Source organism: Cydia pomonella, chromosome 2 (assembly GCF_033807575.1).
Source record: "Cydia pomonella isolate Wapato2018A chromosome 2, ilCydPomo1, whole genome shotgun sequence".
In the NCBI taxonomy this organism is placed as follows: domain Eukaryota; kingdom Metazoa; phylum Arthropoda; class Insecta; order Lepidoptera; family Tortricidae; genus Cydia; species Cydia pomonella.
In genome coordinates, this window is record NC_084704.1 from 2,897,183 (window position 1) to 2,921,773 (window position 24,591).

The following is a 24,591-nucleotide window of genomic DNA, read 5'->3' on the forward strand; positions in this document are numbered from 1 at the left end:
GTCCAGGGTCTCATGATGGAGTCAGGAGCTGGTCACCAGAACTCCTAATCTACTCATCATAACTCCATCGTGTTTGGGCTCAATAGATTTGCCCTGATGAACACCATCGATCTAGATGAGGCCCAGGGTCTCATGATGGAGTCAGGAGTTGGTCACCAGAACTCCTAAACTACTCATCATAACCTCATCGTGTTCGGGCTCAATAGATTTGCCCTGACGAGCATCATCAATCTAGATAAAGTCCAGGGTCTCATGATGGAGTCAGGAGTTGGCCACTAGAACTCCTAATCTACTCATTATAATTCCAACGTGTTTGGGCTCAAAAGATTTGCCCTGATGAGCACCATCGATCTAGATGAGGTCCAGGGTCTCATGATGGAGTCAGGAGTTGGTCACCAGAACTCCTACTCTACTCATCATAACTCCATCGTGTTTGGGCTCAATAGAGTTGCCCTGACGAGCACCTTCAATCTAGATGAGGTCCAGGGTCTCATGATGGAGTCAGGAGCTGGTTACCAGAACTCCTAATCTACTCATCATAACTCCATCGTGTTTGGGCTCAATAGATTTGCCCTGATGAACACCATCGATCTAGATGAGGCCCAGGGTCTAATGATGGAGTCAGGAGTTGGTCACCAGAACTCCTAATCTACTCATCATAACCTCATCGTGTTCGGGCTCAATAGATTTGCCCTGACGAGCATCATCAATCTAGATAAAGTCCAGGGTCTCATGATGGAGTCAGGAGTTGGTCACTAGAACTCCTAATCTACTCATTATAATTCCAACGTGTTTGGGCTCAAAAGATTTGCCCTGATGAGCACCATCGATCTAGATGAGGTCCAGGGTCTCATGAAGGAGTCAGGAGTTGGTCACCAGAACTCCTAATCTACTCATCATAACTCCATCGTGTTTGGGCTCAATAGATTTGCCCTGATGAACACCATTGATCTAGATGAGGTCCAGGGTCTCATGATGTAGTCAGGAGTTGGTCACCAGAACTCCTAAACTACTCATCATAACCTCATCGTGTTTGGGCTCAATAGATTTGCCCTGACGAGCATCATCAATCTAGATAAAGTCCAGGGTCTCATGATGGAGTCAGGAGTTGGTCACTAGAACTCCTAATCTACTCATTATAATTCCAACGTGTTTGGGCTCAAAAGATTTGCCCTGACGAGTACCATCGATCTAGATGAGGTCCAGGGTCTCATGATGGACTCAGTAGTTGGTCACCAGAACTCCTAATCTATTCATCATAATGGTAATTTGATGGTGCTTGTCGGAGTAAATCTATTGAGCCCAAACACGATGGAGTTATGATAAATAGATTACGAGTTCTGGTGACCAACTCCTGACTCCATCATGAGACCCTGGACTTCATCTAGATCGATGGTACTCGTCAGGGCAAATCTTTTGAGCCCAAACACGATGGAATTATAATGAGTAGATTAGGAGTTCTAGTGACCAACTCCTGACTCCATCATGAGACCCTGAACATCATCTAGATTGATGGTGCTCGTGAGGGCAAATCTATTGAGCCCAAACACGATGGAGTTATGATGAGTAGATTAGGAATTATGGTGACCAACTCCTGACTCCATCATGAGACCCTGGACTTCATCTAGATCGATGGTACTCGTCAGGGCAAATCTTTTGAGCCCAAACACGATGGAATTATAATGAGTAGATTAGGAGTTCTAGTGACCAACTCCTGACTCCATCATGAGACCCTGAACATCATCTAGATTGATGGTGCTCGTGAGGGCAAATCTATTGAGCCCAAACACGATGGAGTTATGATGAGTAGATTAGGAATTATGGTGACCAACTCCTGACTCCATCATGAGACCCTGGACTTCATCTAGATCGATGGTACTCGTCAGAGCAAATCTTTTGAGCCCAAACACGATGGAATTATAATGAGTAGATTAGGAGTTCTAGTGACCAACTCCTGACTCCATCATGAGACCCTGAACATCATCTAGATTGATGGTGCTCGTGAGGGCAAATCTATTGAGCCCAAACACGATGGAGTTATGATGAGTAGATTAGGAATTATGGTGACCAACTCCTGACTCCATCATGAGACCCTGAACATCATCTAGATCGATGGTACTCGTCAGGGCAAATCTTTTGAGCCCAAACACGATGGAATTATAATGAGTAGATTAGGAGTTCTGGTGACCAACTCCTGACTCCATCATGAGACCCTGGACTTCATCTAGATCGATGGTACTCGTCAGGGCAAATCTTTTGAGCCCAAACACGATGGAATTATAATGAGTAGATTAGGAGTTCTAGTGACCAACTCCTGACTCCATCATGAGACCCTGAACATCATCTAGATCGATGGTACTCGTCAGGGCAAATCTTTTGAGCCCAAACACGATGGAATTATAATGAGTAGATTAGGAGTTCTGGTGACCAACTCCTGACTCCATCATGAGACCCTGGACTTCATCTAGATCGATGGTACTCGTCAGGGCAAATCTTTTGAGCCCAAACACGATGGAATTATAATGAGTAGATTAGGAGTTCTAGTGACCAACTCCTGACTCCATCATGAGACCCTGAACATCATCTAGATTGATGGTGCTCGTGAGGGCAAATCTATTGAGCCCAAACACGATGGAGTTATGATGAGTAGATTAGGAATTATGGTGACCAACTCCTGACTCCATCATGAGACCCTGAACATCATCTAGATCGATGGTACTCGTCAGGGCAAATCTTTTGAGCCCAAACACGATGGAATTATAATGAGCCCAAACTCGATGGAGTTATGAGTAGATTAGGAGTTCTGGGGAGTTCTGGTGACCAACTCCTGACTCCGTCATGAGACCCTGGACCTCATCTAGATCGATGGTGTTCGTCAGGGCAAATCTTTTGAGCCCAAGCACGATGGAATTATAATGAGTAGATTAGGAGTTCTGGTGACCAACTCCTGACTCCATCATAAGAACCTGGATGGACTTCATTCGGGTCAAAAATAATAATACAAACCCTAACGTGATTTCAAATAACACTGAAACTCTATAGCACTAATGTGCGCAAACGATTGGCATCTTGACTACGCAGCATGGGTGCGTAGCCACCATGCCAATCGATACGACAACGAAACACTATCTGTCTCTCTTTCGTACTAATATGCACAAACGATTGGCATCTTGGCTGGGCAGCATGGGTGCGTAGCCAACATGCCAAACGTTTACGATACGACAAGGAAACACTATCTGTCTCTCTATCGCACTAATATGCGCAATCGATTGGCTTCTTGGCTAGGTATCATGGGTGCGTAGCCAACATGCCAATCGTTTACGATACGACAACGAAACACTACTCTCTCTCTCTATCGCACTAATATACGCAAACGATTGGTATTTTGGCTAGGCACTAAGCAAGTGTGTGGCCAACATGCCAATCGTTTACGATACGACAACGAAACACTATCTGTCTCTCTATCGCACTAATATACTTTATTTATACCTGCAGTCATTTAGTAACTTCTTCATTTTCCATTGGTGTGAAAGAGACAGAATAAAGAGCAAGGGTTATAGTACACTCTGTAGTCTGTACACTTAGTAGTAGTGTACATAAAAAAAAAACTACTGTGCATATACAATAAAATAAAGAGTGCCCATATGATATCATATGACACTAAAATTAATGTTGCTTGAAATTATATTGAAAACTATCAAGATTATTCTAGTCTGCATTGAAACGCGCGTCGCGTTGCCGGCGCTCGCGTACCGAGCGCCAACGCCATCTATCGAGCGTTATTTCGTGAAATCGGAGAACGCTCCAAGGATTAAGGGCTCTTAATCAATTTTTTTATCGTAATGAACGACCTTTTGACCGAAATTTTGACGACCGGTTTAGCCTAGTGGGTAGTGACCCTGCCTACGAAGCTGATGGTCCCGGATTCAAATCCTGGTAAGGGCATTTATTCGTGTGATGAGCATGGATATTTGTTCCTGAGTCATGGGTGTTTTCTATGTATTTAAGTATTTATAAATATTTATATATTATATATATCGTTGTCTAAGTACCCTCAACACAAGCCTTATTGAGCTTACTGTGGGACTTAGTCAATTTGTGTAATAATGTCCTATAATATTTATTTATTATTTATTATTATTTATTTATAATGAACATCCTGTACTATAAAGTTTCTATGTCAGTATGAATTGGATTAGCGGACGGGCGATCGTATGTTAATGCGGCTATCTCGTCCGGCGAGGGGTGTATTTGCATTGTATCGTAATCGCTGTGAGTGGCGCCACTGAACGCGGGTTTTAAAAACAACAGTAATATTTATTTATTTAAACTTTATTGCACAAAAGAAAAACTTAATGTACAAAAGGCGAACTTCAATAATATTCAATAATTACTGTAAGTTTGTACGTCATTATGAATTAGGTTAACGGATCGTATGTTGATGCGGCTATCTCGTCCGGCGAGGGGTGTATTTGCATTGTATCGTAATTGCTGTGAGTGGCGCCACTGAACGCGGGTTTTAAAAACAACAGTAATATTCAATAATTACTGTAAGTTTGTACGTCATTATGAATTAGGTTAACGGATCGTATGTTAATGCGGCTATCTCATCCGGCGACACAAATACACCCCATTTGCATTGTATCGTAATCGCTGCGAGTGGCGCCACTGAACGCGAATATGAAAACGTATAAGTACATGGACTAAATTCTTTTCCTTGTCTTGTTGCTGGTTGCTGGCTAAATTAAATATTTAAATAAATAAAAAATAGTGCTATTTGTATGTTTTTAAACTGTAAATTTTATAATATTTTTAATGAAAAAATTAAAAACTACATTTCATCATAAACAAAGCTCTATTATTCGGGGTCAAAAAACAAGACAATTAAAAACAGCTCAATAAAGTCCGCTATAGAAGATATACAAATATTTAAAGAATCGGCAACACGCATGTGATACACCTGGAATAACAGGCATCCATAGAACATACTAACCGAGACATACGTGTATGATTATTTGCTTTTATCTTTAAGCTATAATGGTCGAAACATTAAAACATTTCCACACTAACAGTGACACCGCCCTCTCCATATCTATTCCTCACTCGATATACCTTTTTCTGTCGTATATAAACGCAAGCTTATATATTTTCACCACACCAACTGGTAAAGGTCCTCTTGATTGTTCAAAAACGAATGAGAAAGTTGCATTTTATCCACATGTGGGGCAAAGTAATCAAATGTAAATTTTGAGTTTTCTTATGTTAGATGGTAGAATTGCCCTTTAAATAATGATTTTGAATGATATTTTTTTTTATTACGTTTATTTGGATTTGATTTAGTTTGATTTTTTAGTATTTCATAGTTAGTATTTTACTCGCGTTGGTGTGGTGAAAAATTTTGTGTTTCACTCGGAGGTAAATTTTGTTTAACCGCTCGTGCTGATATTGATACCCGAGCAAGCGAAAGATTCCAAAATTGGAATCTTAAGCGTCGCGAGGTGGACAATAACTTTTCCACCTTGTAAAACAAATAACTTCTGATGCCGGCTCCGCCCCTGATCCGCTTTAATGCCCCACATCTCCGCTCACAGTAGCGCCACCCCTCCCCATATCTATCCCTCACTCGATACACCTACTATTTTCGTACGTAAACGTGAGCTAATATATATTACCCGCTCCGCTCCTGATCCGCTTTATTGCCCCATTTCTCCGCTCACAGTGGCGCAACCGCTCCCCATATCCATCCCTCAATCGATACACTTACTATTTTCGTATGTAAACGTGAGCTAATATATATTACCCGCTCCGCTCCTGATCCGCTTTAATGCCCCACTTCTCCGCTCACAGTGGCGCCACCCCTCCCCATATCTATCCCTCACTCGATACACCTTTTATTTTCGTATGTAAACGCGAGCTTATATTTATTGCCAGCTCCGCTCCCGATCCGCTTTTAATGGCCAACAAAGCTTGCTTTTTGAGCTGAAACAACTATCCTATGTTTTTTAGGAATCGTTTTAAATTCTATTTTTACAATTTGGCTGATTGAAAACGTTTGGTTTTTAGCTTGGTGACGCATTTATGGAACTGTGAATAAACAAGCGGAGATTATACTACCTTATGACGAAAGTGGATTAGTGCTCAAAAATGCTTTTCCATACACACGTAGTTCCCCATTTCTCTCTATGGATATTAACTTTGTAGGAAATATTTTTACACAATTGAGTGTGTATTACCTACTTTCATTTCCACAAGCAACTAATACTCATCGAGATAAAGGTGGAAAAACATTTTCTCTTTTTGTGCGTTCGATCACGTGCTATAGGGTATTTCCCTCTTAAGTCTAACAAAAAGCATGCCTCCTAGTTTCACAGCTCAAGAAGATTGCGCTCCACGTCGCCATGTTTTGTGGTCACTGAAATTGTCAAATGTAAATTTTTAACAACCAAACTTATTGACAGTTATTACGTTTCCAAGACTTAGTTAAAGAATCGAGGCTTTGGAATCCTCATGCACTTTTAAAACCTAATATTTTAAGGCTAGTCGGAGCTCAAATATGTTTTTTTTTTTTATTCCGAAAAGGTAAGCATTTGACCACAATCTCACCTGATGGAAAGTGCCGATGTAGTCTAGGATGGAACATGCTTACCTAAAAGATGTCTATTTACTCTCGATTTAAAAAGGTCCAAGTTATAGTGGACTGGGAATAGATTTGCAGGAAGTGAATTCCACTCCTTAGCCGTTCGCATGATAAAGCTGGATGCGTAGCGTTTAGTGCGAATCAGTGGTAAAGTAACGACGTAAGGGTGAAACGCAAGTCCGCGTCTAGTCCCACGGTGGCAGAACGGAGATGGGGGGATAAGATTATGTAATCCCATCGCACACTCCCCGAAATGTATCCTGTAGAATACCGATAAACAGGCTACCGTTCTACGGTGTTCTAGGCTCTGCAGTCTAGCCTCTACCAATCTCGCGTCCCCAATAAGCTTCCTAGCGCGTTTGTCTATAGAATCTAGGGTGGCTAGCTGATACTTGGCGGATCCATCCCAAAGGTGACTGCAATACTCCATACACGATCTGACTTGAGCTATGTAAAGCTGAAGAAGCTGCCCCGGTGTGAAGTACTGCTTGACCTTAAAAAGGTTATAATTGGGTACTCGACACATGTTCAATATTATAACAAAATTTAGCTAAATGGATAGAAAATGAGCCATACATTATAAAAAAGTAGAATTTTATAAAGACATATTTAGTTTATAAGAAAATACAAGGCACAAAAATCTTCAAAAAAAATTTTTTTTTAGTTTAAAAAAATGGTACCATTCCATTCCATATATTTTATTGAAAAATTAATTTTATGACAACTTTATACATAAACGCAATATTTCAGTGACAATATAGCATTTTTATTGATCTTCCATACATTTAGGACAGACTAATGTAATGTGACGTCACACTACAATATTTTGTTAGAAGCGTTTCAATCGTCGAGTGCGAGCGTCAGAATTTAACTCTCATTTCTGATCTTTGTGTTGCTTGAATGCCATGAGTCCTACATAGACATTTGATCCTCAGGAAAAACAAGATCGATTGACATTCATTACAAAAAACTGTCTAGTAGGCAATTATGCGATTTTATTCTTCTTAATAATAATTTAAGTCTCCTTCTCGACAAAAATGCACATTATATTTGCGCAAATGAATGACCGACATTTCGTCGTTGCGCTTTTCAAAGCCGATATGTGTTCGATTTTTGATTGACAAATAGTTACCTAGAAACAAAACATATAATAGTACATTACGATACAAGTGCGAAAAATAGGAAATTCGAAACAAGTGGCGATAAATTAATTGTGAATTACCTATTCGCACATGTATTGTGCAACGTTTTACAGTACATATGGCCCTTTAAATGTTCGACATAGTAACGTAATGTGCTAATTTTCACACTAGTGCGGCAAAGTAGCACCATATGTACTGTAAAGTATTAATTCGTTTAATTAAAATCGCACACATATTAGATTCGGTAAGCAGAACGACGATTTACCAAATTTTATAATAAAACATGTAAAAGTTCTCCAAATACTACAACACACAAAGCGGCATAAACTTTTGTATGACAATTCTCCTGCGCACATCCACCTTAATGTCGCTAAGATTTATATACGACTATTGTAACTTTTCTAACTCTATTTGTACTTATTTTTAGTATGAGGGTACAGCGGTGGACATAACTACTTTTGGCAGTTTTAGGGCGAACCACGGAATTATTAAGCAAAGAGGAAAGGCAGAGATATACGACACTCCGGGGGATCGTATTTCGTTATAATTAAGTTGACATTATATGTAATAATATAAGAGATATCCCACGGCTATATGATATGACATATGACAAAACCCATTTTAAATGTTGGAGATAGGGAAAGTAAATCCTTAAAGGAATTTCAATGGTCTTTTACACAAATTTTGAAATGACGTAGCATTTTTAAAGTAAGGCAGAGTTAGACCAGTCTAAGGCAGTGTCTTACGGTAGCGAATAACTCGCAAATGCGAAGCGGCGTGGCGCGGCGCGGGTGAATTCAATCCTTTGATACCTATGGAAGTGTGTGCCGTTGGGCCGTCGCGCCGCGCCTCGCCGCATTCGCGAGTCATGGCTCACGTAAGCCGCTGCGTTAGTCTGTATGACATTTACAATGGTAAAGTGTGGCAATTTCATCATTAATGTCAAATATCTATGAAAAAAATGATTTTTTATAATGACACTCCCACACATTTTTTAATAAACAGAAACGTCTGCAAGCGTTACTACAAATTTTTAAATAAATAAATATTATAGGGACATTCTTATTTCTTACACAAGTTGACAAAGTCCCACGGCAAGCCAGGAAGGTCTGTGTTGTGGGCACTCAGACAACCATATATATTATACAATAAATAAATTTAACCATAGAGACAATACATCTCTATTGTATTGAGCTATTATTTACTTTAAGATTATTATAATGTAATGTTTACCCAGGTATTGGCTGTTGTATTTATAAATGTTGTTATGTATTTTTCATGTCATCATATGATGTTACTATAAATGTTGTATTGACTTGTAAAAGAGCCCTTGAGACATGCAGAATAGATTTTTGAATTTTGAATATACAAATACTCAAATACATAGAAAACACCACTCACACATGACTCAGAAACAAATATTGTGTTTATCACACAAATAAACTCACTTACCGGGATTCGAACCCAGGACCATCGGCTTTATAAGCAGGGTCACTACCCACTAGGCCAGACGCAAGCTCCCTTAAGGGTCACTAACCAAACCATTGTATCCCGTTATAATGTGCTCATTAAAAGCCTTTTTGCCTTCGCTGCAGTAATTCCAGACGAGAATTAACCGGCGATTAAAGGGTTAACGGCCGACTGGATTAAGAGTCGATTTGCGGTGAAGGGTTAAAAATAAAAGCCAATTGTATTGCGTTTAAAAAACACGTTACTTGGATTGATGGGCTGAAAGGGAATTTTACGATACGTGGGCAATACTGAAAGTTTGTGTAATGAACGCACTTAAAGATGTTGAAAGAAAAGGTTTATAGTTTGAAAATCGAACCATTTAACAATTTTAGAGGTATAATTTGAAATATGATGTGTATTTTGGAAATGATGAAAATTTTTCGCTAGAATTTTATACGATTTTCAATGTGCCCTGAGTCGACAAATAGTTTATATCAAGTTTCGAATATAATTTCGAATATAATCTTGACATAAATCAACCAACCTTCCGACATTTGAAGTTGCAAATTAAATAAATATTATAGGTATCCCTATAATATCTTACACAAATTGACTAAGTCCCACGGTAAGCCTACAAGGCTTGTATTGTGGGTACTCAGACAACGATATATATAATATACAAATACTTAAATACATAGAAAATACCCATGACTCAGGAACAAATATCTGTGCTTATCACACAAATAAATGCCCTTACCGGGATTCGGACCCAGGATCATCGACTCATAGGCAGGGTCACTACCCACTAGGCCAGCCAGACCGGTTTTCATACCAAACCAACACTGTATACGGGCAAAGAGCGTAGAAGTGCATCTTACCGCGTATCTTGAATAGATTTTCAAACGAATTACTAACAGCGCGGCTTACGTGGGCGATGACTCGCGAATGCAACGCTGCGCGGCGGCCCAACGGCATTCGGAGATCGCCCACGTAGGACACTTCCATAGGTATCAAAGGACTGAACTCACCCGCGCCGCGCCGCTTCGCGTTCGCGAGTTATTCGCTCAGGTAAGACACTGCCTAAACCTAACAGAATGTCGAACGAGTGGTCAAGCAAGACATATTATTGAAAATTACTTAATTAAAATAAGAGGGCAGTCTACCGACGTCAACCTGACCTAATGTAAATGTATCAATATTAAATACCTATAATGTAAGAGGATTCCTTAACTCAAACAATTTAAGATTAGTAGTTAAGTCTATAATGATTTAATGTGATTTTTATAGAAATACACAGTTTAAATAAAAATAAATATAATGAAGTCCAATTTTCGTGCGCCTGTTTGTGGTAGGTTTTTTAAATGTTGGTTGCTTTCATATTAATCTTACGGGTGATAATGAAGAAGGAAATCTTTCAACAGCGACTCTTCTAACTAAAGTCGCATCTATGTGCTCAATAGTTTCATACATCAGTTTTAGAGATTATAGGAACTTTCAGTATGACCTAAGTATATTCATACAGGTCGATGAAAAGACATACCTTTTTTACGTTGGGGAACTGCGGTCACGCATGCCACCTAGTCAGGGGAAACCAGTATAGTGTTCGCATGCTTTGCTCTTTATACTCTGTTCTCAACGATCCACATTCTCCTGTATATCTCAAATCGCTCTTTCAGTTTTTCGGCGTTTCTCGCGACTGTCAGCTCCGCTCTTCTAGCAATATGTCTTTATCCATACCCTCTCAACGAACTGGCTTCATGTCAAACTCGTTCGGCGGACTCGCACAGGAATGGTTCCATCATAGATATAAGAAGTAAGGAGATTTATAACGAAGCATAATTTCAACGAGTCTCGCTGTCTCCAACTGTCCCCCACCACATCATTAAAGGCGTGGCCAGACAACCAACTCACGCGGTGTGATTGGCCAAACCGCGCGGTGTAGGAGCCTAGAGCGGCGGCACTAGAGTGAGGACAATTCGATAGAGCTATCGATATTTTACATGTTCTGAACATGAGTAGCATGACCTTAGAGTTTTGACATTTTTGTTTTAAGTAATAATTGCCATAGACTTAATTTATATTCCTTTAAATTTTTGACCTTATTTACGAGCTAAGAATTTTAAGGTACGTGTAAGGTATATTAGTTGATCCATAAATTTTCTCACAAAGGTTTTTACTGATAAAATGTAATACAAAGCTTTTAATTAAAAAAAAAACATGTACCATGATGCGAAAGCTTGTTTATGCTTAACTAATCAAATTGGTTTAAATTTTAGTCATTATTTGATGTAATGTTTGTTTAAATTGTTTACTTTGGGATTGTCGTTAGACGTGAGCGCTTCATTAAAAAAATAGTTTCAGTTTATTATAGCATATTTCGTCACCAATTGAAAGCAATTCCAGCATGTTACATAGAGTTATGAAGAACTGCGAAAGCAAGTTATAGTAAATTATATTGTAAGTATAATGCACCATTAAATAAGCTTTTAAATCATATGTACGAATAATAAGGAAAGAGTAATCATAATTATCACTAAAAATCTTTCTGATAGAACTTTTGGATCGACTAAGTATAACAATATACTATTATTTTAAACATATTTATATTCTATCGTTATATAAATGAGGTGAAGTGTAACTGGAAACATTTTTCTTGAAAATGATCCAAACAAATAACACCTTTCTCGCTCGTAAACCAGTTAGGGCCCTCTACCTGTAGCATCTATCCATTTTTTTTAATACTGGATTTTTTCGGGAAACTGAAAAAAATTGCAATCATGAACATATTTGATTATACCTAGTGCAGTTATTCGAATCGTTGCTAAGAACCTGAATAAAATATACTTATAGGTATAAACTATAATGTTATAAATAAATTGTACTTAATTAAATCAGTTTATTTTTTGGCTTACCTATTCGATTTTTAATCCAAATTAATAAGTATTAAATTAAACATTAGGTTCATATAAAATTAGGGCATTTCTCAGAGGTGGCGTTTTTACGTGTCCGGGGGCATAAACACGTGAATTTGTTGCCTATAAAATCTGAATTAAATCATGCAAATCCATCAGCATCTAATACACCTGGACAACTGGTAAAACATTCCATGTAGTATATATATTATAAGAAAATAAATGTTAAGTGCTAAAATTGACGAACCGTGGGTATGTCCCGCACCCAGATTTCTTGAAACAAAAAATCATAACTTAAGACTGGAATTTTATTTTAATTTTTAAAGTTGGTTCACGTATTCTACATAAGTCTATTATTTATATTATTAGACTCAAAATAATTTACGCATTAATATTACAAAATAAATCCAATTATTCGACTTGTCCCGCGGCAACACGTGATTTCACTGGAATTTATAAACCTTGTCGGCATTTCACAAAGGAATATACCAGGAACGCCGCGCCGCGTGCGCAGGTAGCTTCAGTCGCGCCACGTTTACCGGCGAGAGCGGACGTCGGCTCCCGGTCTGCAAGCGGATTTCGTAAAGGTGTGTTCGGCATTCGGTGGGTTTGGTTACGTGATTTTTTGAATTCGGTGAAGCCATTAATTGTTTAAGTGCTTGTGCTTTTTTCGGTTAAATAGTTCGTAAGCCACCCTCAGAGGTATGTGATTTGGATATTAGAAACTCTTTTACATACTATGATTATGTTTTCTGTAATTATTTAAAAGCGATTAAAATTGAATTCAGTGGGCGTGATCACCGTTGATTCGGTGGGGTTTTTGACCACCGAACTCAAAAAATAGTCCACCGTTGTCAATCTTTACTACATTGTTCGTTATTTTTGTACTTTACATACAATGATAATTTAAATTATATACGTTAACATGTGCTTATTATATATATGTCCAAATAAATATATAGTTTTGATTGTTAAGCTGGTGCCATATTTATTGGTTTTTATTTACAGTACAATCTGCAATCTTATAAGAACATGCATACAAAAAGCAGTTACTTTAATAGAAAAGAAGAAGTGTAAAGGAAAATTACAGCTTCTGGAAAGACATAGGTACCTGACTTGGAAAACCTGATAACTCCATCTTTAGCACAGCATGACATTTCATTTCCTACATTTGATTCAGATAATGTCATTGAATCAGACGATAATTTAAATATATTTGATTAATAGCAGATATCAATAACTTCATTGATCTCAAATATGTTGATTTATTTGTAAGAAATATTTTTATGTATATATAGGTTAAATGTTATTAGACGGGAAATGTCGCCTTTTGTTAATTTTTATGTAGCTAAAACTAAAATGTTAACGTCTCTTAAAAAATAATTAAAATCTTAATGAAAAAAGACTGTCAAAGAAACTGATAATTTCCTACCATTTATTATTTTAATTTAAAAATAGTCAATGACAAAAGAGTATTTTGTTTAAGATAACTTTAGAATTTAATGAGTATTGTGATATTTGTGATGTGTCTGCACATTGTCAGACAAACCGACTGAATAATATATTAATAGACATCTAAACATTACATAGTTAATATTAAATTTAAGCAAGGTATTACGCAGTTTTTTCTTTTCAATTTTATGTTAAAGGTTAAAGCATAACCTATTTACTTCCTAAGATTTTTATTTTATTTTATTGTTGATTGTCAAGTGTTTGCTTGCGAGCAGGCCAATTTTGCCTTGCTTTTTAAAGATCTAATAACATAATTATATCTTCATTATGATGTCTTTAAATTGATAATAAAACTATTTTAATGCTAAAATAATATTGTTTTATTACAATCTTGGTAAATTTTGAATTCAGTGGCCCCTTTTTATTAATATTGATTTCGGTGAGTGTGTTTGATTTCAGTGTTTTGAAAAACTCAAATATCTCGCGAACCTTTACGTCTATAAGGAGGCCTTCACTACCAATATTTTTTAAATTTAAGCCTAATTGTTAATTTTAACATCACATGTCTATAAAGTAAAAAAAAATAATCGGCACCGAAGTCAGGCACCGAACGTCATCTCTGAGAAATGCCCATATAATTGTAAAATTTTACTTGAAAAATAATTACTTTCATACACTATAATATATCCAAACATTTTTATCGATAACGCTCAAAGATCAATTATATGCACGAGCACCACTCTACTTCGCGGCGTCAATGAAGGGAGCGGTTGGCGGTCGTACCAAGAAACAATAATGCCCCTGTGAATATCGTTAGAGGTTTAATGCATTGCGCCGTTGCTATGGACACTACAAATAGTTTTCCATGCCAAAGCGTCAATGTAGGATGCATAGATAAATTGCCACGCGTTTGTATGACAACATGGTCTGACTCAGAAAAATCATGTCACTGGATTTATTTGTTAAAATGTGTGGTTTTATTGACTAATACGTGAAAAAAAATGTGGTATGTAACTCCATGATCCTTATAGTTTTTGGATGCACTCATATTTCGACACAAAATAACGCTATAATTCGGCATTTCAATAAAATTGACGCGCACATTGTTCAATGACAGCTAATTTGCTACTGTCTTACGGCGGGCCGGTATGGCCACGATGTGGCCATGTCGCGGCGACACGCGTCACGCCTCCGTCAGCCATCTAGTACTTTCTATGATCTGAGGGTTCCATCTATAAAAACGGTCACCCATCCAAGTACTGACCCCGCCCGACGTTGCTTAACTTCGGTGATTGGATGAGAACCTCGAGATTGGAAAGAAATATTTATTTTATTCTGTTTTTATTATTATTATTATTTTATACTACGTCGGTGGCAAACAAGCATACGGCCCGCCTGATGGTAAGCAGTATCCGTAGCCTATGTACGCCTGCAACCTGCCTGCCTGTTATTTGTTGTTATAGCGGCAACAGAAATACATAATCTGTAGAAATTTCTACTGACTAACTATCACGGTTCATGAGATACAGCCTGGTGACAGACGGACGGACGGACGGACAGCGGAGTCTCAGTTATAGGGTCCCGTTTGACCCTTTGGGTGCGGAACCCTAAAAATGCCCCAAATAAATTTGCGTTTAAGAAATTTGTACGGTCTTTCTTTGCTAGTAGTAGGTACGAAGGATTCCTAGTTTCTATTATTTAATGTATATAATTTAATATATATATACATATGTATATATGTATTTTGTTACTTATGTATGTTATATTAAGCTTTTGTGTTATTTTGTTAATAATACCTAGTAGTAATTAGTATCACCGCACACAATCTCTCTGCTTTACCTTAAGGTTGACCGGTAGAGAATGCCTTTTGGCATTAAGTACGCCTTTTGTACAATAAGTTTTCTTATGTGCAATAAAGTTTAAATACATTAATAAAGCAGGGGCGATGACGGACTAACCAGTGGAGGACTACCGTCTAAAACTACCAACGAATGCCGACTCCGCCTTACGCAGTGGCTTACGTGAGCGAACAACTCGCGGTGCGATGCGGCGCGGCGCGGCGGCCCAACGGCATTCGCGTTCACAACGAGATCGCCCACGTTGGACATTTCCATAGGTATCAAAGGATTGAATTTACCCACGCCGCGCCGCTTCGCATTCGCGAGTTATTCGCTCACGTAAGCCGACACCTTAGATGGGGTGCCGCAGGGTCGCATATCTGCATTCGACCGCGTAGACATACCTAGGCGATGATGATTTGAGTGAATTTTCCACTAATTTTACTTTGTTTTACATTCATGAACATTTCCTAAGTGCGAAAGAGGCAGACTATATATGAAAACACGTGACTACTTGTGAGCTTCGTCGCGGCCGCTCGAATGCATCTAAACGTAAATTTAGCGAACTGAAAAATACGAAAAGGTGTACTTAGGAGATGTGGTGGGCTATTAATTTTTTTTTGTTCTAATTAAAAAATATTAACGTCAGAGCATTCCTGAGAAGTAACCCTACGTGGGATTTCAGGGTTTGTCCAATGGCTAAGGTCACCCTGTATACTACATTATATGGGACAAACTTGAAATTGATTGAAAGTTTTAATTAAATTACGCATTCACATTCATATTACGTTATATCAAAGAGAATTCATCGAATCGTTTCGAGCGAAGCCGCCATAACCTTTTGCCTATGCCCTATTAGATGCCGGCGCTTTTTGATATTTAACAAATTTAATACATATTAGTGAAAGAATAAGGATCAAAGTCAAATGGCTTTCTAAACGTTTTAACAATGTGTCAAAAGATGGCAGTAAATTCACTGTGGCTACAAAGTTTTCTTTGACAATCCACCTTCATTTCAAATTCTCTTTGATTATATTCAGGATCAGAAGCCGCAACGGAGCCACGCTGTTATGTTGAAGAAATATTCTTTGCACCAATGCATGTTATGGCTAATGGCTCTTTTACAATAAAACAATTAGCGCCCGGTTTAACTTGAGCTAGACAATCTTGATCCCACGTATTTTCTACGTATCAATTTCTAAATTTTCCTCGTTTTAAACTTTTCAGTTCATTGTTTTATTATTAAGTAATACAGAATCAGAATTATCTACAAAACTTCGTGGCTAAATATAGTTTGTGTCATCTAGGATGACGCGCAGATTAGTCAAATCTAATCTTTAGCAACATAACAATATGAGTCAAGGCATCTTCGGGAATGACACGATCTACATTAGGTCCATGCCCTCCCATCTCGAACTAGTTATAATTATTTCTAAATCGATATCATAGATGGCGCCAAATGTCACAATCAGCCATTACGAAATTCTTATCCTACAGATTAAGAGATATTTAAAGTGCCATAAATTAAAAACATTATAAATGAAATGTAAACATTAATAACAACACGAATTCAATGCATTAATTTACAAAATTTGATACCACAATTATATTGCGATTTGAGACTGACTACGTAATGGGCAACAGCGCACGACGCGACGGATATATCGAGCTGTCGAAGTAATAGTGAAAGTTGTCACTAGATGGAGCCACCACGATTCTAGTTCGTCTTACGCATGAATCGAGTATTCAACTGGATCAGCCATGAGCGGTGGGGAGGAAATGACCGAACGGGACACTCTTATTTATCTTTGTCCTTGTCACATAATGTTGAAATGTGAGAACGGATTTTTATTCCCATTGTGAATTATGGTTTGTGGTACACATAACCCGACCAAATTATAGATTATGTTTGGTATGTTGTCAGAGATCTTAAAACGTGTTTTTAATTTCGTCGCATTGCGTAACTTCTTAGCTCAATAGTGGGACCAGAGTTTTGCCCTAAAAGTTATGAGTGATTAGGTCTAAATAAGTATTATATCTACTTCACACTGCGTTATTCACGTTCGTCCAGAGATGCGTGGCTTACAACGATAGATCTTGCCCGACTCGGGCTAACACCTCTTTTTTCTCAAAAGTTTGCCGTCCCCTGTGCTAACCCACACTAAACGAATTTTTCTACTCGTCGACTATAATGGTTTAATTTAAGATTTCGTACACCAAATTATAATTGCGTACTTTTCATTTATGGGCTCCCAACTCAACTATAATATTCATTTGATTCGCTTTAGTATAGTTGACTACAGCGTAGGTATTAAAAAAATTACCAAAGACGTGCCGCCGCACTCCCATAGAAAAGTCTAAATGGGTGCGGGGCGAGACTAAATTGTCGCGCGTTTATGTCTTTTGTACTATATTTTTTATTAATTACTTAGGTTTTATAGTAAAAAAGTATTATTTTAGATAACTCGTGGAAAAAGTATTGTTTACAATATTGATATAATCAAGCTTTTCAATCTCGTACCTCTAGGCAACTCGGCAAGCTTTGTTGCCTAACTGAAACTAACTACTTCGACTGAAAAGCTCTCTATTATATAACGAGATATTAAAAAAAATATTTCGAAGGAAAAAATCATCGCTTTGGGGAGCTCTTGAACATTAACAACACTATTGTACACGAATTTAATGGCTTTTGAATTTTGTTCGTACATTTATCGCCACCTATTTTCTAAGACCTTAGTCCAAATATCAGTAATAGCCATTATTTTTGTGATGACTACGAGTATTTTTGCCTGAGTCTGAGTTTCTTGTTTTCTATGTACCTGTTTATTGATATAGGCTATATACCTAGTAATCATTTTACAAGCCTGGCTTAGATGGTCAGGGTACTAGGTCGACTAACGTCTAGTCATCATGTTTAGTATTAAGAATAAAACCTTGAATAAACTATACATGTAAACAAAAAACATACTAAAAATAAAACTAATAGGTAACTTATTTAGAACTAACAGCTAAACGTTTTGACTAAACGACCGTAGCACCTCTTGTCTATCATGAAAAATACGATTTTTAAATACTTCTACTAACAAATAGGTTTGCCAGACTATATCAAATCTGTTGTTATTACAAAAGTTTAAACACTAATTTCCTTTCCTAGGTCCCCCAGTCTAAAATGTGCGCGCGCGATGCCGTAACCAAGATGGCCGACTAGACAAAATGGCGGACGTTTTCGGCAAGATGGCGTGGGGTGTGCTGCTGTTTGCGGTGATCCTGGAGACTGCTATCGGATCTGGACGGTTCTCCGACCCGAAACTTGAGGAAGATTTGGGTAAGTGTTAAAATTTAATGACATTACATATATTCAATCACTGTGTGGTATTATAGGCATTACAACGAAATATGGTTCAAAAATAAAACACCCTGTTGTTTTGTCCGTACTTCCCCTATAGTTTACAAAATATTCCTATGATGTAATGGACAGCGGTCTAACAGTGAGGATGTCCAAGATAATTAAACTTACGTAGGGTTCACTTTATTTTTTTATTTTTTTTCTCATATCTTAGCTGTCTGTCGTAACAACACGACTAATCATAAGGGCTGCTTCTTCGTGAATGCCGGCTTGCATGTCCGTTCCATCTGACAGCGAGCTCTGAGTCTAAATTCAAATTATGTAACTGTTGCCAGTCACCGTCCAAAAGGCTGCAGAGGTTGCAATATTTTACAGTATCCAGCGGCAGATTTCCGATTTCAAATTCAAATAATAATTTCGTGAGTATTACGGATTGATTTGTATTTTGCATTAATTTCGGAATATGCGGAAAATGTCGGAGGAGTACATACACAGCCGAGCGTGGATCGACATTTAGAAAAAGTAATTTACAAAAAATTTAATCCAGATCTTCATCTTTCATTATTCATCTTCTTCTCATAATAATACGTAGTTTTGGTTTAAATGTTTCAGTTTTTAAATAATTTTTCAAATTTTTAAATCGGCAATCTGCCGCTGAATACCCACACAACTTAAATGTTTTACCTACTAGTTAAGTGCCTTCTGAAAAAATTTTTCGTATTTTATTTATGGTGAGTTTTTTATACATTGAAAGATTATTAAACGATGGTTTAAGGAGTACCTAGCTGTCACGAAAAGCGTGCGTAGACATTTTTTGGAAGTTTAGCATATTCAGATCGTGATCAGAAACGCAGGGTTCGTGAAGTGCTTTCAAAAACAAATCAGCTACAGGCTTCGTCACCTACTATCCTACTAACAAATGATACAATCTGCAACAGGCTTTGTTAATCTTTCAAAAATACAGTCAACATTTTTTTTTATTATCCCGACCTAATGACATTTGAAGGAACTTTCACAGGGACTATAATTCCACGCGAGAGGTTTAGAGTTTTTTTTATGAAGAGTAGGTACAGCTACGGACTTTAAATGATGAGCCATCATTGAGGTATAGTACTAGAGTCAGCATCTCCAACTAAATGATTCCACACATCATTGAAGTGCCGGCACTTCATTGCGTACATTTACATTTAGTACGTCTCCGACTACTGGCGAGATGCCACACATGTAACGAAAATTTAAATAAAATAATAAAAATTGAAAATGCCTTTATGCGTTTTGAAAATGTATTCTTATAATATCTAGAAACATAATAAAAGCAATATAATAACAATCCACTGCGAAAAACCTTTTGTTTTAAGCTTATTTATATAATTTTGAAACGTTATTGTTTGTAGAATATATACACAAAAATGATATATTAATTGTTATCTTGTATTTTTTATTGACGTGTTTTTACTATATTTAAAGAATATATTATTTTCTAAGAGCGATTTGATCAAAATTGCTACGAGTACGGGAGTAAAACACGAAAGTTTTTAAGATTATTTTTATAAATTTTAACATCGGCAGTGCCACGAAAGAAACAAAAATCATTACACTTTAATGAAAATAAATAAATTTTATCTAGATTCTTTACAGTACGTATTTAGGCAAAAAATAAACAGTTGTCATAACAATTTCGCCTCTGACTAGCTATTATTCTTAAGCTTAGTGACAGACGTCAAACGCCGAAAATGCGGACACAAGTTGTTCTCGATAGCGTGTCTAGTACGTAGTACATTTATGTCAGTGTGTGCCATTTACATTTATGGACTGTAGAATTAAAAGGAGTGAAATCTTTTATGGTAGAACTGTTGCAAAAGTGTCCAGCTGTCAGCTATAAATAATAGTTCCAAATCTCTCCAGAGTAGCGCTAGAGTAGCTAAGAACCCAGGCGTTATTGACGGAGTGAAGTGTGCTGTCTATGATTCGATTTTTTTGTTCAAGTATTGTAGGTATTGTAGCGTCACCTATTTAAGGATTTTTGATGACACTTTTTGGTACATGGAGATTTCATTCCTTACCTCCACCTTCTATATAAGTAAATCCCTATTCCATAGTCCTAAATTAAGTAAATCCCTGATAAAAAACAGGCTAATAGAGTGTCTCCTCGATTTATCGTAATGTACTCGTATGAGACTATGAGAACATGCTAATATCTAATAATAAGTTCAATAGGTTAAGTTGTTAAATTGTATAAAGAACTGTACCCCTAGTGTAAATAAATTCGAGAAACGTGACGTACGCGTTTGCGTTTAGTCTCATTTTGTATGTGATATAGAAAGAGCGCGCCAAGCGGGACGTTTTGGAAACTCAAAATCCTATACAAAATGAGACTTAACGCAAACGCGTTCGTCACGTTATGATGTCGATCAAATTTACACTAGGGGTACTGAGCGCCTCTCGCCAATAAACGTTACAGTTTGGCGGGAATAAATATCTATTATATATAAGTTTTAATTTTAATATATAAATAAATTAAAAATATATGTATATATATTTACATTGGAGAAGTCATAGCTTTATTGAGAACCAAATAAGCTTGAACACAAAATGGGTCAACAATTAGTCTGTGCCAAGTCTAGTTTAATCAAAGTTTTCCCACGTATCGTGTTTCAAAGTTCAAAGTTCAAAGTTATTTATTGTATATAAGAATCAGGTTACATTGCAGGTCGAATATACAATTACACATTCCGTTACACTGAGACTTTACCTTTTCAGGTGTACATACATTTGCATATATAGGTATTTACATATTTATCTAAAGAATAACAATACTTATGAGTCACTTAAATAATCATTAACACAATAAAAACATTTTTCTATAAGCCACATTTTTGTGTTTGATTTGAACAGTTTGAGATCCATATCCTTAAAACGATCAGGTAACTTGTTATAAATTGTGATACACATAATATAGGCATTTTTTTGCAGTGAGTGACAAGTTTACATATGGCTTAGGTAATCTGTGTCTGTATTTAGGTCTAGTTACGCGGCAATCCAATGGGTTATTATCCGTGAATAGGTATTTATATTTGTGAACGAAAACAGAAACTTCATAAATATAGAGTTTATACTTGGACTTCTTTTTTGCTCATTAATATTGTTTAAAAAATATCTCATTTCCTCAAAGGTTAATTGGAAGAGATCCCATACAGGGATAAGTGCGCCTTTGTTGTATTTAATTTACTCTGTAACTGTGTTTTTCGTGTTTTTATTTCTGTGTACAATAAACTATATACATACATACATAAAGTGTAATATCGATAGCTTATTATACATTAAATTAATGTGGTAGTGTGCAGTGAATGAAGAATTAATCTTGAAACGCGTTCAACCACCATTTTGGAGTCAACGGCCGATAGTCCACGTGCTACTTGTAAAGTCCAGCTATCGCTTTACAAGTGCTGATTAATCACCGTACACTGTCTTGTACTAATCGTACAATTTTAGTCGTATCTGAAGCTCATAATACCTTGATACTGGCGAATTATAAAAGAAGAAAAAGAAGATGAAGATTATACCGATTATGACGCCGATGGTCCCGGGTTCAAATCCTGGTAAGGGCATATATTCGTGTGATGAGCATGGATTGTTCCAGAGTCATGGGTGTTTTCTATGTATTTAAGTATTTATAAATATTTATACACCGTGTTTTTTTTGATTTGCGTTAATTTCGAGGGTGCATTCCTGAGCTTAAATTAAGTAACTTTCTCAAAGATACCGATATTCTAACTAACTCCATTTCGGAGATAATCAATCATATTTTTTTATATTATAAGGCCCTTACGAGCGTGTACACTTGCTTTAGGACCTGTTTACTTATTAGTTAGTGTTTAGTGCGAGTTCATACATTTGCTACTAAACGTACGTACTATCTCGGACGATCGATGTTAGAAATGACATTGATATGTCACAGTTTTCAATTGTTTGGTTGAGTTAAATGTAATGCCCGTGTTACAACAACGCTATATGCAACATTTAGTTACTTTTTATAAAAATAAAAATAGTAAAAAAAAAAAACAAAAAAAAATATATTTTTTGAAAATTAACTATGCCATTTAGTTTCCTTAAACGTACTTACCGAAACCCCGGAGTTAACGCAATTCAATAAAAACACGGTGTATATTATGTATATCGTTGTCTAAGTACCCTCAACACAAGCCTTATTGAGCTTGCTGTGGGACTTAGTCAATTTGTGTAATAATGTCCTATAATAGAAGAGAAGAAAAAAAAAAAGAAAGATTTTATTTTATAACATCACCGTACACTGTCTTGTATTAGCCTTATAAAGCTCCCAATACCTTCATACTGGCGAAATAGTCCCACTGGACTGAAGCCATTTTTTTTTAAAGAATTGAAGTGCGTGTTTCTACGTGTATTCAAACCTACGTGTTTTCTGAGCCACTTTCAACCTGCTAGTCAGACCGCCATTACTGTTTCACGAGTTTACAGCAGAAATAAAATAAAATTCGTTTTAGCGAGCTAATGCGGACATTATTCAGAAGACAGGATCATCGTCGGGCAAAGCAAACGTAAATAAAATAATATAATGTACGTAATACAAGTTGGGTGAACTCTCCATCTGGATGTTAAAGTATGTGGTGTTTTTGCGAGAAATTACTGGGTTTGGCGAGACTTGAAGAAATAACTGGATTAGGAAAAAGGATAAAGTTATTAAGGTTAGTGGTCAAACTGTACGATATCAAAAAATCTTATTGTTTACTGTGAATGTACGGGAGTTTCGTTATGAATATATTATGATTGCGGATAAATCAAACTGTACCTTAACATAAGCAGAAACTTTATTTTTACTCTAAATTTTTGTGACGAATCACAAAAAAATATATCGGTTTTCCGCCATAATCATTTTTGCAATAATAGACTTTACTTTCTCCAGAAAAATATAATACATAGTTCCCATAACAAAAGCATACATTTCCTGAATAAAACTACATAAATCATCACTTTTTCCACATTTTCGTGGGTATGTAAAAACTCTACCAAGCACAGGGATTGCAACAAATAGAATTTGGCTCTAATTTGTTTTGAGATGTTTTCCTTATTTACATACGGCAAGATTCGAATTGTTAAAACAAGTGACGTTTCTTCAAACAAAAACGTAACTTTGGACACTGACATATCCGATCCATATCGTATCTTTAGCAAATTTTTGTCGTAACTTAAAGTTCAGTACCCCTAGTGTAAATTGTATCGACATCATAACGTGACGAACGCGTTTGCGTTAAGTCTCATTTTGTATAGGATTTTGAGTTTCTAAAACGTCCCGCTTGGCGCGCTCTTTCTAAATCCAATACAAAATGAGACTAAACGCAAACGCGTACGTCACGTTTCAAAATCGAATTTATTTACACTAGGGGTACAGCTCGGGCCGATTGTTTCGTGCGAGTCACTTATTGGAACTACAACTATATAAAGTATGTCATCGAATTTTAACTGTCCGGAGTCATATTAATATTAGGCTAATTTTACGGTTTAACTTACGTATAGTCTCTAGGTCTCCATTTTCAACCACTAACAGTGCATGAGTAGCGTTCAGGATAGCTCTCATACATAAGGTCGATATTTAAGTTCAAGTTTAAGTTTCTTTATTTGGCCAAGTAACAACAGAACGTTACATCTAGCATGTCAAAATACAGGTCATTGCTAAAACTAATCATGCAATGTCTTATTAGGTATATATGTAGACAAAATTATATAAATCAAAATATATTAAATGGTAAATGATCAAATACATCAATATAATACAGTA

At 36.8% G+C, this 24,591-nt stretch overlaps 1 protein-coding gene and 1 long non-coding RNA gene across 2 annotated transcripts in view; one reads left to right on the plus strand and one right to left on the minus strand.

Moving 5' to 3' along the window:
* The window catches only part of LOC133531254 (hemicentin-2-like), a 247,491-nt gene that overhangs the window by 10,041 nt on the left and 212,859 nt on the right, over positions 1-24,591 (plus strand). The window contains exon 2 of the mRNA XM_061869391.1: positions 18,588-18,758. Coding sequence (XP_061725375.1) covers positions 18,647-18,758 — 112 coding nt within the window. The 5' untranslated portion in view covers positions 18,588-18,646. The remainder of the gene's footprint in view (positions 1-18,587; positions 18,759-24,591) is intronic.
* LOC133531530 (uncharacterized) overlaps positions 3,610-24,591 on the minus strand; it is a 144,214-nt gene continuing 123,232 nt past the window's right edge. The window contains exon 3 of the long non-coding RNA XR_009801548.1: positions 3,610-3,820. This is a non-coding gene — a long non-coding RNA (uncharacterized LOC133531530). The remainder of the gene's footprint in view (positions 3,821-24,591) is intronic.